Source organism: Gorilla gorilla, chromosome 1, assembly GCF_029281585.2.
Source record: "Gorilla gorilla gorilla isolate KB3781 chromosome 1, NHGRI_mGorGor1-v2.1_pri, whole genome shotgun sequence".
In the NCBI taxonomy this organism is placed as follows: Eukaryota; Metazoa; Chordata; class Mammalia; order Primates; family Hominidae; genus Gorilla; species Gorilla gorilla.
Genome location: NC_073224.2, coordinates 139,842,543 through 139,855,826, shown reverse-complemented (window position 1 = coordinate 139,855,826; position 13,284 = coordinate 139,842,543). Strand labels below are relative to the sequence as shown.

The 13,284-nt window shown below is 39.5% G+C and overlaps 2 protein-coding genes across 5 annotated transcripts in view; one reads left to right on the top strand and one right to left on the bottom strand.

Moving 5' to 3' along the window:
- The window catches only part of MFSD14A (major facilitator superfamily domain containing 14A), a 45,508-nt gene that overhangs the window by 18,169 nt on the left and 14,055 nt on the right, over positions 1-13,284 (top strand). For all 3 annotated transcript variants that reach the window (XM_004026189.4, XM_063696673.1, XM_019035116.3), the window contains 5 exons: positions 2,955-3,017; positions 4,151-4,278; positions 6,106-6,220; positions 11,954-12,172; positions 12,450-12,563. In XM_004026189.4, coding sequence (XP_004026238.1) covers positions 2,955-3,017; positions 4,151-4,278; positions 6,106-6,220; positions 11,954-12,172; positions 12,450-12,563 — 639 coding nt within the window. The remainder of the gene's footprint in view (positions 1-2,954; positions 3,018-4,150; positions 4,279-6,105; positions 6,221-11,953; positions 12,173-12,449; positions 12,564-13,284) is intronic.
- Positions 2,292-13,284, bottom strand: part of SASS6 (SAS-6 centriolar assembly protein) — a 74,492-nt gene continuing 63,499 nt past the window's right edge. For both annotated transcript variants that reach the window (XM_055352889.2, XM_055352900.2), the window contains exon 19: positions 2,292-2,372. The gene's annotated coding sequence lies outside the window, so the exon portion shown is untranslated. The remainder of the gene's footprint in view (positions 2,373-13,284) is intronic.

Sequence of the window (13,284 nt, the reverse complement as noted above, 5' to 3'; positions counted from 1 at the left end):
AAGCATTTATCCTTTCTTTGTGTTATAAACAATCCAATTTTAGGTTTTGTTTTGTTTTGTTTTTTTTTTTTTTGAGACGGAGTCTTGCTGTGTCACCAGGCTGGAGTGCAGTGGCGCGATCTCAGCTTACTGCAATCTCTGCTTCCTGGATTCAAGCGATTCTTCTGCCTCAGCCTCGCAAGTAGCTGGGACTACAGGCACCTGCCACCACACCCAGCTAATTTTTGTATTTTTAGTAGAGATGGGGTTTCACCGTATTGGCCAGGATGGTCTCAATTTCTTGACCTTGTGATCTGCCCGCCTCAGCCTCCCAAGGTGCCGGGATTACAGGCGTGAGCCACCACGCCCGGCCAAATTTTAGTTATTTTAAAATGTAGAATAAATGATGGCTGTAGTCAACCTGTTGTGCCTATCAAGTACTAGATCTTATTTATTCTATTTTTTTGTGCCCACTAACCATCATCTCCCCCACTACCCTTCCCGGCCTCTGGTAACCATCATTCTGCTCTGTCTCCATGAGTTCAGTTGTAATTTTTAGCTCTCACAAATAATTGAGAACATGTGAAGTTTCTCTTTTTGTGCCTGGCTTATTTCACTTAACATAATGACCTCCAGTTCCATCCATGTTGTTGCAAATGACAGGATCTCATTCTTTTTCTGTGTGTATAAATACATTTTCTTTATCCTTTCATTCATCTGTTGATGGACACTTAGGTTGCTTCCAAATCTTAGCTATTAAGAATAGTGCTGCATACAAAAATTAGCCAGGCATGGTGGTGCACACCATAATCCCAGCTACTCAGGAGGCTGAGGCAGGAGAATTGCTTGAACCCGGGAGGCGGAGGTTGCAGTGAGCCAAGATTGCACCATCGCACTCCAGCCTGGGCGACAAGAGCGCAACTCCGTCTCAAACAAACAAAAAAAGGAATAGTGCTGCAGTAAATGTAGGAGTACAGATATCTCTTCAATATACTGATTTCCTTTTTTTGGAGGGGTATATACCTAGTAGTGAGATTGCTGGATCATATGGTAGCTCCATTTTTAGGTTTTTTGAGGAGCCTTCCAACTGTTTTCCTTAGTGATTGTACTAATTTACATTCCCACCAACAGTGTATGAGTGTTCCCTTTTCTCCACATCCTTGCCTATCTTATGGATAAAAGCTGTTTTTAACTGGGGTGAGATGATATTTCACTGTAGTTTTGATTTGCATTTCTCCGATGATCAGTGATGGTTGAGCATTTTTTCATATACCTATTGGTCACTTTGAGAAATGTCTATTCAGATCTTTTGCCCGTTTTTTAAAAATCAGATTATTAGATTCTTTTCTTACAGAATTGTTTGAGCCCCTTATACATTTTTGTTATTAATCCCTTGTCAGATGGATAGTTTGCAGATATTTTCTCCTATTCTGTGGGTTGTCTCTTCACTTTGTTGTTTGCTTTGCTGTGCAGCTTTAAACTTGATGTGATCTCATTTGTCCATTCTCACTTTGGCTTTGGCTGCCTGTGCTTGTGGAGTATTATCAAGAAATCTTTGCCCAGTCCAGTGTCCTGGAGATCACATACTATTTTTATAAATAAAATTTTACTGGAACACAGTCAAACCCATTCATTTACATACAGTCTGCAACTTTTTTTTTCCTTTTTCTTTTTTTTTTTTTTTAAGACAGGGTATCACTCTGTTGCTGAGGATGGAGTGCGGTGGCACGATCTCAGCTCACTGCAACCTCCGCCCTCCGGGTTTAAGCGATTCTTCTGCCTCAGCCTCCTGAGTAGCTTGGATTGCAGGCGCCTGCCACCATGCCTGGCTAATTTTTGTATTTTTAGTAGAGATGAGGTTTCGACGTGTTGGCCAGGCTGGTCTTGAACTCCCACCTCAGGTGATCCATCCGCCTCTTCCTCCCAAAGTGTTGGGATTACAGGTGTGAGCCACCACACCTGGCCTCTAAATTGATTTTTACTTACAATGAGCACATTTTTGTTAAATTTCTCGCTATTGGCAGGAGAAGAATAACTGAAGAAAGGGGAGCAATTCTGATCCTTCTAAAGGTTCTTCTTGCAACATGTCAGAAAGTATATTTAGCATAATGTTTCTTCTTAAAGGGAAGACCTTCCCTACCTTTCTTATTACCCACATTCCCATTCTCTGTTGTTATTACTGAGCGATAGCATTAGATAATAGAAGCATTAGTTTCTAAGTCAAACAGGAACTCAGTTGCCTCATCTGTAAAGTGATAATATTATCTAATTCACAGTGTTGGGATTAAACAAGAGTACATATAGGCTGTAAAAATGGTAGCTGCTGTTTATTTTTCCAATTGCCTGGAATTGCCTTTTCATTTGATGCATTCCAGTGGTTCTCTTGCTGCCCACTGCAAAAAATTGATACCACATGATTTGAGAACAAGCCTTGGAAAGGATAGAATAACTTGTTATACATTTTCATAGGTTGGGATTTTTTTTCTTTATAGAATCTTTCTAGATCTACTTCGTGGCAATTAAAAATTACTTATTAATTTTCCCAATCTCCTATCCTAGATAATATATCCATCTGAAAGAGAATTATAAGTCAGTTATTTTGGGGAAGCAGCATAGCATAGTGAGTAAAAACATAGGCTTTCAAGTCTGATCTCTTAGGTTCAGTTTCAGCTTTGCCATTTACTTACTGACTGTAATCTTAGACAAGATGTTTAGCCTCTGCATATCAGTTTTCTGATAGGGCTGTTATGAGGGATTAAATGAGATAATATATGTAAAGTGTCCAATGTAGTGCCCTGTGACACAGTAAGTACCATATAAATATTTGGTTATTAATGGTCATATGCATGTCATACAAATCTGAATATGTAAAATAAATCAGATTGTAGTATGAATGGATGTTCAAAAAGGTAAATGTAGAAATTTTATTAAGACAAATATAGCATGTGATTTTTATTTTGGTTTTTATTCTTTAGGTATTACATGAAACCTTTCCTAAACATACATTTCTGATGAACGGCTTAATTCAAGGAGTAAAGGTAGGATCAGTCATACATATATATGTGTATATATACATACATACACATACATGCACACGGATGTACATAAATACATATATAACTATGCGAATATATGTTTGTTTACTGATTAATAACTTAATTTTTATAATTAGATGGAGTATATTTTGAGAGATAACTTAATACTTTCTAGACTTGAGTTTTAAATATGATCTAACTACAATATAGCCAATTATGCATAATAATAAACCACATCATAACAGATTCCCTGTTTTTATGTTGGCATTTTAATTCCAGAGATCTCAATGATTTTGTAAGCCTACAGATTGAAGAGGAAAAAACTATACTAAAAAACCCCCATCAATATAAAACTGTATCAGTAGGGTAAAGAGTTGGTTATTATATGAATTCTTTGCTCTTTCTTTTTCGTGTTTTTTTTTTTTTTTCTTTGAGGCAGAGTCTTGCACTGTCACCCAGGCTGGAGTGCAAGTGGCATGATCTCAGCTCACTGCTGAGAACCTCTACCTCCCAGATTCAAGGGATTCTTCTGCCTCAACCTCCTAAGTAGCTGGGACCACAGATGTGTGCCACCACACCCGGCTAATTTTTTGTATTTTTAGTAGAGAGGGTTTTGCCATGTTGGCCAGGCTGGTCTCGAACTCCTGACCTAAGTGATCTGCCCTCGACCTCCCAAAGTGTTGAGATTATTGGTGCAAGTACTGTGCCCAGCTCAAATTCTTTACTCTTGATTCAGTTTGACAAACAAGTTTTCGAAATAGGTAATTAGCCTGTTTTATATATATATAAATATATATATGTTTTATGTTATATATATATATACACACACATACATATACACACACACACACAAACAGGTAATTAGCATATGGAATTGCTATTGTGGATTTATTGTGATTGAGAATTTATTAGAGCAGTTCATATTTAATACCTACCTGGAGCCCTACAGATGATTCTAAACTATCTTGGGAAATTTTAAATTTATATATAGATAAGCAATTGTTTATTTAAAAGTTTGTGATATATTTACTTTAGAAACAAAGTTGTTGAAAATTTTTCTATAGGAGTAAAATGATTTATTTTTGGTTCATGCTCATAGATGTGTGGTATTCATTTTTTTCATTTAATTTTTTTAGGGTTTGTTGTCATTCCTTAGTGCCCCGCTTATTGGTGCTCTTTCTGATGTTTGGGGCCGAAAATCCTTCTTGCTGCTAACGGTGTTTTTCACATGTGCCCCAATTCCTTTAATGAAGATCAGCCCATGGTATGTGCACATTTAGATTATAACAACTAAATATCACTTTCAGCTATTGTTTTCTTAATGTTCCTTTATTTCTTTCACTTGTGCCATCTTGGTTATGAGGTTTTAATTTTATTTTTCTAATACATTTATTCTTTCACACAGATAAGAAGGCCTCTAAAAATATAGTAGGTAATAGTTCATAAAGATTTTAGAAATAGATGACACTGTTGGAGGCATCTAGACTTCTGGCTAACTTAATTTTGGATTCCAGAACCCAAATTTCAAAACAATATTTTGGGGACTGGATAGGATTGCTAACTTTTTTTCTTGTATAGAATGTTAAAAACAGACACAAAATTTGTCATTATCTATATTAGTTAGGAATAGGTTTTGCTATATATCAAAACCCAAAATAAGAGTTGCTTAAAAATCAAATTTCTCTTTTCATGTGAAAAAGGGTCTGCAAGTTGAGCAGTCTGGAGCTGGTATGGCAGTTCCAGTGGAGCAGACTTTTTCTATCTTGCTGTTCTTCCATCCTCCTCTCTCACCTCACTGAACAAAGTGGCTTCTTGAGCTCCAGCCATCAAGTCATACTACTGATAGCAAGGTGGAAGGAGTTGCTAAGAAGAGCACATCACCTTCTTTTAAGGAAACTTTACAGAATTCCCATCCCACCTCTGCTTGCATTTCTTTGGTCAGATTTCAGGGATATGCTGCTCCTAGTTACAAGAGTCTGGACTCAAGGCCACCTTGATTAAAATCAGTATTTTTTTTTTTTTCCACTCAGGAGGCAAGGGAAGGAAAGCTAACAAAAAGGGAATAATTGTCCTAAAGTCAGAGCCCAATTTGGTTGTAGATTTATAGATTTATTCTGACTAATGTTCTTTTTACTCCACTGAGTATTAATGTTAGTTCTACATCATGGATGGGCTTTATTTCCATGGTGTTATCTACAAAGGCCCAAAGGTTTATATGGGGCAGGATCTTCTTGTAGATGAGATACAACTCTGATAGACCAAGCCTTTGATGAAGGCCACTCATGCACATGAAATCTTACCAAAAATTGAACATGGAATGAACAAAGAATTTGCTGTGTTAAGCAGTGTGTTAGAAAAATTTTAGTAGTGATAGTCTTGGTGGAATGATATTTTGAAAGTTCATTATGATTATATGTGATTTTCAGAAACTAAACATCAGTATTACAATAGAAACTTCTTATTCCCAGCTATTTTGGAATTATTTATAGCAAAATATAGTTTACTCTTTAAATATTTTGTTCACTGTTTATAGTAACTGTCTATTCTCAGTTTTATGAACACTGAATACTGCCATATAGGTTTTTTCTGTGTGAAACTGAGTTATTTGTTTTGCCAGCATTTGAAAAGCTAAAGATAACTTATGGAAAACATTTAGTTACTATATAGAGGCTCAAAATAAATATGAAGAAACTTGTTCCTCAGTCTTGTTTACTGGATTTTGTTTTTTATCTAGTGTTGTGGTGAAAAACAGTAACAGATGGATTATAATAGACTTTAGTTTGTTGCTGTTTTTGGCAGAAAAAGCAAAATCACTTAACAGTTCAACAGTTGGTCAAAAGATTTGCCTGAATACATGATCTAATTTTAAGTATTCCTGTATAGTAGCTGAGCTGCTATTGAAGGGCTCCTTCTAGCCCTATGTTTTCATAATATCTGTGGCTTATATTTATGGAATAGTTAATCCATGAACTATCCTAGTAAGCTGTTGACTGAAATGAGCTGCTCTTACGCTTAATTAACTTATAAAAATGAAAGAAGATTAAAACAATGGTAATTGCTCTAACCATTTCTTGTTATCTTTCATTCCTAGGTGGTACTTTGCTGTTATCTCTGTTTCTGGGGTTTTTGCAGTGACTTTTTCTGTGGTATTTGCATACGTAGCAGATATAACCCAAGAGCATGAAAGAAGTATGGCTTATGGACTGGTATGTATGTTTATTCTATACCTTTTGTATCTGCTGAGAAATGCCTTGTTTTTAAGATAAATATTATAAGGAGTGCAAACCTTTGCATTACAAGATTTTTGCATAAAATATATTTTGTAATAAAATCATTCATTAGACTACATTTAAAATTTTTTTGCAGTATGAGGCTATGTAAGTTTTGTTTCTTTTCATTTAGGAGATATTTATAAGTCACATGTCAGAATTGAAATTATAGTATATTTTACCTTGTAGAGTTCTTTTTAACAGAATCCTAAAAATAAGAATTATTTAGTATGTCAAGAGTTAAAAAAAATCACTACTCATTTAATGTCTAATCTAAAATACAACAGGCTAACATCTAGCTCAGGGATCAGCAAACCTTTTTTGTGGCTTTGTGGGCCACGTACAGTCTCTGTCTCATTCTTTTGTTTTTGCATGTGTATTTATGTTTATAAACTCTTTAAAAATGTAAGAAACACTTAGCCAGATTTGAGACATAGTGGTAGGTCGCCAACTCCTGAACACTGTTTTGGTAAACTAAATTATGGCAGTATAATCTGTCATCTATCAAATCTAGGAATTAAAGGAAAAAAGCCTAGTAATAGAATGACTACTATAGGCACAATAATAGATCACTACTGAATAGCCAGAAATAGGACAGTGATGCATTTTGGTAAATGTGAGACAAATACCTTTTGATAAATAAGGACTGAATATTGTGTTGGGCTGAATTAGTTTTAAAAGGGACTGATTTCTGATTCAGAGGATGTTATAATGAAGAATCATATGATTTTTGGGGAGGAAACACCTATAGAGAGAAAGTTAGAAAAAGAACTAATGATTTCTGGCCTGTTCAGTGGCTCACACCTGTAATCTCAGCACTTTGGGAGGTTGAGGCAGGCGGATCACTTGAGATCAGGAGTTCACGACCAGCCTGGCCAACATGGTGAAACCTTGTCTCTATTTAAAAAAAAAAAAAAAAGTGAAAAGGAAAAGAACTAATGATTTCAGTTGTAAACTTGGAACATTAAATGATACAAGGCTGATGATAGCCAGGATATTTAAAAAATAGTCTAATTAAGCTATAGTTTACATACCATAAAATTTATCCTTTTTATGAGTATAGTTCAGTGAATTTTAGTAAATTTATACTGTTGTGCAAACACCACCATAACCCAATTTGGGGTTGGTCGGTTGGTTGGTTGGTTGGTTGGTTGGTTGGTTTGGTTTTTTTGACGTAATTTATTTTCCCATAGCCAAAGTTTTGAAATTAACAATTTTCAATCTGGAGGTTCTGTGTATTAAGGCATGTTCTGGCAAAAAACAAAACAAAAAACACTTAAATCTTCTAGAAATAATATGGATGCAGAAAAAAGGTGGGGAAGTGGCCAGGCACAGTGACATGTGCCTGTAATACCACCAGTTTGGGAGGCCGAGGCAGGGGGATTGCTTGAGGCCAGGAGTTTGAGGCTGCAGCTATGATCATGCCACTATACTCCAGTCTAGGGTACAGAGTGAGACCCTGTCTCTTAAAAAAAAAAGTTGGAGGGGCCGGGTGCAGTGGCTTATAATCCCAGCACTTTGGGAGGCTGAGGCAGGAGGATTGTTTGAGCCCAGGAGTTTGAGACTAGCCTGGGCAACATAGTGAGACCCCATCTATACAGGAACTTTAAAAATTAGCCAGGTGTGGTGGTGTGTGCCTGTAGTCCCAGCTACCTGGGAGGCTTAGGTGAGAGGATCACTTGGGCCTGAGAGGTTGAGGCTGCAGTGAGCCGTGATCGCACCACTGCACTCCAACATGAGCCACAGAGCGAGACCTGTCTCAAAAAAAGGGGGTTGGGGGGTGCGGGGTGACCCCTGTGATCTTTTTTCTGAGCAGAAAGAAATGGCTGCCAAGTGGAGAGAATTGAGGAGAAGGGAAATGACATGAAACAACTGTACTGACTTGTTCACTGTGTCACAAATGTGATCTCTGTAAATGCCCTCAAATGTCTTCAGTGACCCTCACAGTGAGAACCATTTTCCCTTTCCCCACACTTGTGCCAGAGCCCTGCTGAGATCTGGGTCCCTCTGAAACCACACCTAGGGCTGCAATAACAAAATAACCACTACATTTGAATATATATATTTATATGTATGTGTGTGTGTGTATGTATGTGTGTGTATATATATATAGTTTTTTTTTGTTGAGACGGAGTCTCGCTCTGTCACCCAGGCTGGAGTGCAGAGGTGTGATCTTGGCTTACTGCAACCTCCGCCTCCCGGGTTCAAATGATTCTCCTGCCTCAGCCTCCCCAGTAGCTATGCCCACCACCATGCCCAGCTAATTTTTGTATTTTTAGTAGAGGCGGGGTTTCACCATATTGGCCAGGCTTGTCTTGAACTCCTGACCTGTGATCCGCCTGCCTCGGCCTCCCAAAGTGTTGGGATTACAGGCGTGAGCCATGGCACCTGGCCCACATGTGAATATATTAAATACCATTTAAAAAACCACCACAACCCAGTTATAGAACATTTCCATCAGCCCAAAGTGTTCCCTCAGCCCTGTTTGCCGTCCATCCCCATGCTCCACCTGTGACCCCAAGCAACCAACAGTTTAGCTTCTGTCACCATGGTTTTGCCTTTTCTAGAAACTTCATATAAATTAAATAATACAAAACATCTTTTGTGTCTAACTTCTTTCACTTGGCATAATCTTTTGAGATTGATCCATGTTGATACTATAGATCAGTAGGTTCTATTTTTGTCTCTTTTCCTTTTTTTTTTTTTTTGAAACAGGGTCCTGCTCTATCCCCCAGGCTGGAGTGCAATGGCATGATCACGGCTCACTGAAGCCTTGGCTTCCTGGGCTCAAGCGATCCTTCTGTCTCAGCCTCCAAAGCAGTTGAGAACACAGGCATGATCCACCATGCCCAGCTAATTTTTCTCTTTTTGAGACAGGGTCTCACTGTTGCCCAGGCTGGAGTGCAGTGGTGCCGTTACAGCTCACTGCAGCCTCTGTCTCCCCTCTACCTCCCTGCCTCAAGTGATCCTTCCACCTCAGCCTCCCGAGTAGCTGGGACTACTAATTTTTGTATGTTTTGTAGTGATGGAGTTTCACCATGTTGCCCAGGATGGTCTCAAACTCCTAAACTCAAGTGATCCGCCTGTCTCAGCCTCCCAAAGTGCTGGAATTACAGGCATGAGCCACTGCACCTGGCCAGTAGTTTTTTTTGATTGCTGTGTAGTGTATTCTTATCCATTCATCAGTTGATGGACATTTGATTGATAGCTAGATGTTTGAAATTACTAGAATTTTATGTACTTGTTCAAATAATTGACCTTTGAAAATTGAATTGCTTGCCTTAAGCAATAGAGTTGCAAGTAAGCATTCTTGTGAAGTTTAAGTTCTCCATCCAAAAGTCAAAAATGGCACAGAAACAGAATAAAATTCCAACATTAATCTCTATGCTTTGAAAGAATATGGTCCTTTTCCTTTCCTTCCCTTCCCCTTTCCTTTCCTTTGCCCTTCCCTTCCCCCTCCCCTCCCCTCCCCTTTCCACTTTCCACTTTCACTTTCCCCTTTCCTTTTCGCTTTCACCTTTCTCCTTTCCTTTCCTTTTCTCTTTTCCCTTCCCTTCCCCCTTCCCCTCCCCTTTCCTTTCCTGTCATTTCCCCTCCCCTTTCCCCTTTCCTTTCCTGTCCTTTCCCCTCCCCTTTTCCCTTTCCTTTCCTTTTCCCTTTCCCTTCTTTTTTCTTTTTCTTTCCTTTTCCTTTCCCTTCCCCTTTCCCCTTTTCCTTAAGCCTTTTCCCTTTTTTAACCCTTTCCTTCCCCTTTTCTCTTCCCTTTCCCCTTTTCCTTTCTCCTCCTCTCCTTTCCTTTCCTCTTCTCTTCTCTCCTCTCCTCTTCTTTCCCCTTTCTCCATTCCTTTTCCCTTTGCTTTCCTTTCCTCTTTCCTTTCCAGACAGGGTGTTGCCCAGACTGGACTCACTCTTGGGATCAAGTGATCTCCCACCTCAGCCTCCTGAGTAGCTGGGACTATAGGCAGGTGCCACTTCACCTGACTAAGAGTGCTATTTTTATGAAGTGTTTCCTGCTGTCACATCTGCTAATTTGTAGGCTGTTGTCCAGTAGGCTAGAAATGTCTGCGGTTAACAGGTTTGCTCTACTCGTGTCCTTTTCAGCTTTAATCTTCATCTTCACCAGGCTTAAAAAATAGACTTCCTCAGGGTTTTAGAGATGTTCTTAATTTATCTGTGATTTCATTCTTCCTAACCCTGCCAACTAAAAAGATTACCAAGCTCAGTTTTGTTCCAGGGCTTAACATATTCATGAGAATAGGAACCTCCAAGTCTTTAAGCTTTATTTCAGCTAGCCCTTCAGTATGTATCAAGATAAACGTTCATTTAATTTTAATATTGGAAAAGTCACAGTGAAATTGGATTTCCTTAGAGCAGTGGATTTTAGACTCCTTTCACAGAGAGCACTTAAGGGTTTATGGAGATGCCCTTAACCAAGCTTGTCCAACCCATGGTCCACAGGCTGCACACATAGCCCAACAGAAATTCATAAACTTTCTTAAAACATTATGCAGTTTTTTTTTCTTTAAGCTCATCAGCTATCGTTAGTGTATTTTATGTGTGGCCCAAGACAGTTCTTCCAGCGTGGCCCAGGGAAGCCAAAAGATTAGACACCCCTCCCCTAAGGACCAGCATGACTGGCAGTCAAGGAGGGGTGTTTGTACAGTGCCCAGGCTCTCAACCCTTCCTCAACTAAAAGAGTTAAAAAATTTAAATAGAGGCGGGGTCTTGCTATGTTGCCCAGGCTGGTCACAAACTTCTGGCTTCACGCAGTCCTCCCACCTTGGCCTCCCCAAGTGCTGAGATTACAGGCATGAACCATCACACCCAGTCTTCTTAAAAAAATCTCTTTTACCTATGAATTTGCCAGTAGGATTTATTGGAACAGAGGGCTCCAAGGCTTAGAAAGTTTGAAGACAGTGTCCTGAGAGGCTGTCATTTATTTTATTTTATTTTTGAGATGCGGTCTCACTCTGTCACCCTGGCTGGAATGCAGTGGTGCTGTCATGGCTCACTGCAACCTCCGCCTTTCTGGCTCAAAGGAATTCTGCCACCTCAGCCTCTGAAGTAGCTGAGACTACAGGTGCACACCAGCATGCCCAGCTAATTTTTCTTTTTTCTTTTTTGATACAGACAGGGTTTCTCCATGTTGTCCAGGCTGTTTTTAAGGCAAGAATCTAATTCTTTACTTTTCCTGCCAAAGGAGAGAGTATAAGAAAAGTGGGGCCAGGCTTGGTGTCTCATACCTGTACTCCCAGCCCTTCGGGAGGCTGAGGTGGGAGGATCGCTTGAGCTCAGGAGTTCGAGACTAGCCTAGGCAACATAGCGCAACTTCCACCTCTATAAAAAATAAACAAAATTAGCTGGGCGTGGTGGTGTGTGCCTGTAGCCCCATCAGGAGATCTTCAGGCAGGAGGATCTCTTGAGCCTGAGAGGTCAAGACTACAGTGAGCCATGATGGCACCACTGCACTCCAGCCTGGACGACAGAGCAAGACCCAGTTCCCCCACTCTTGCCCCCACAAGAAAAAAAGATAAATGGCACAGGTAGGAAGAGAAAAGGGAGGGTGTGCAACAAAAGGCCTGACATAAATCAAGATTATGAAAGGAGTTATGTGGTGTTGAGGAAAAAAGGTAGCCTGACTAATCTCTGTCTATCCTTAATTTATTGCAGGTTTCAGCAACATTTGCTGCAAGTTTAGTCACCAGTCCTGCAATTGGAGCTTATCTTGGACGAGTATATGGGGACAGCTTGGTGGTGGTCTTAGCTACAGCAATAGCTTTGCTAGATATTTGTTTTATCCTTGTTGCTGTGCCAGAGTCGTTGCCTGAGAAAATGCGGCCAGCATCCTGGGGAGCACCCATTTCCTGGGAACAAGCTGACCCTTTTGCGGTAAGTTTATACTTTTTCCTTCTCCTTGATAAAAAAGTGCATGATTCAGTGCAGCATTAATATTTTGTTGTGGATATTTCTTTAGGGAAAACATCTTGGGTTTTTCTTTTAACATTTTGAAATACTTTTCAGAATAGTTTGGGGAATATGAAATAAATAAAAAGGACAACTAGTTGTCCATGAGTACACTGCCAAAAGGAATCTCTGCGTGTTCTTAAGAATAGTTCAGTGGTTTTGATAGAAAACCTTATATCAATCAGTCTTTTTCTTGTTCTAGTCCTTAAAAAAAGTCGGCCAAGATTCCATAGTGCTGCTGATCTGCATTACAGTGTTTCTCTCCTACCTACCGGAGGCAGGCCAATATTCCAGCTTTTTTTTGTACCTCAGACAGGTAAAGTCCTCTTCCACTAAGGTGGACTTTTCTTTCATTGTCTAGTGCTTTAATAAAAATATTTAATCTTGAGAGAACTGTAATAGAAGTGGCCTTTAAAAATGAATATCATTGGACTTGGTATAGTGGCTCACGCCTGTAATCTCAGCACTTTGGTAGGCCAAGGTGGGTGGATCAGCTGAGGTCAGGAGATCAAGACCAGCCTGGCCAACATGGCAAAATCCTGTGGCTACTAAAAATACAACAACTAGCCAGGCGTAGTGGCGGGCACCTGTAATCCCAGCTACTTGGGAGGCTGAGGCAGGAGAATCACTTGAACCCAGGAGGCGGAGGCTGCAGTGAGCCAAGATTGCGCCATTCACTCCAGCCTGGGTAACGAGTGAAACTCCGTCTCAAAATTAAATAAATAAATAAATAAATAAAAAGAATATTATTTGGTCTACTAGACTTTACCTCCTATTCTGTGTGGCTGATGTTCCTTATGCATTTCTTATGGGGGGGTATTTGGTATATTAAGATATTTGGCTTAGGGAGAAAGATAGTTTTCCCTGTCCGTATAGGTGGTTTGAGTTTGTTGGCTATAGAATTGATGGGATGATTTAACCCCTTCACCTGCTCCAGCTTCTTTGTGATTTAGAGCATATGTAAGTAGAGCAGCTAGCCAAAATGAGAGCAAAAACAAGTATTTTCCTCCTTGACACTAGTCTCACTAGACGGAGAT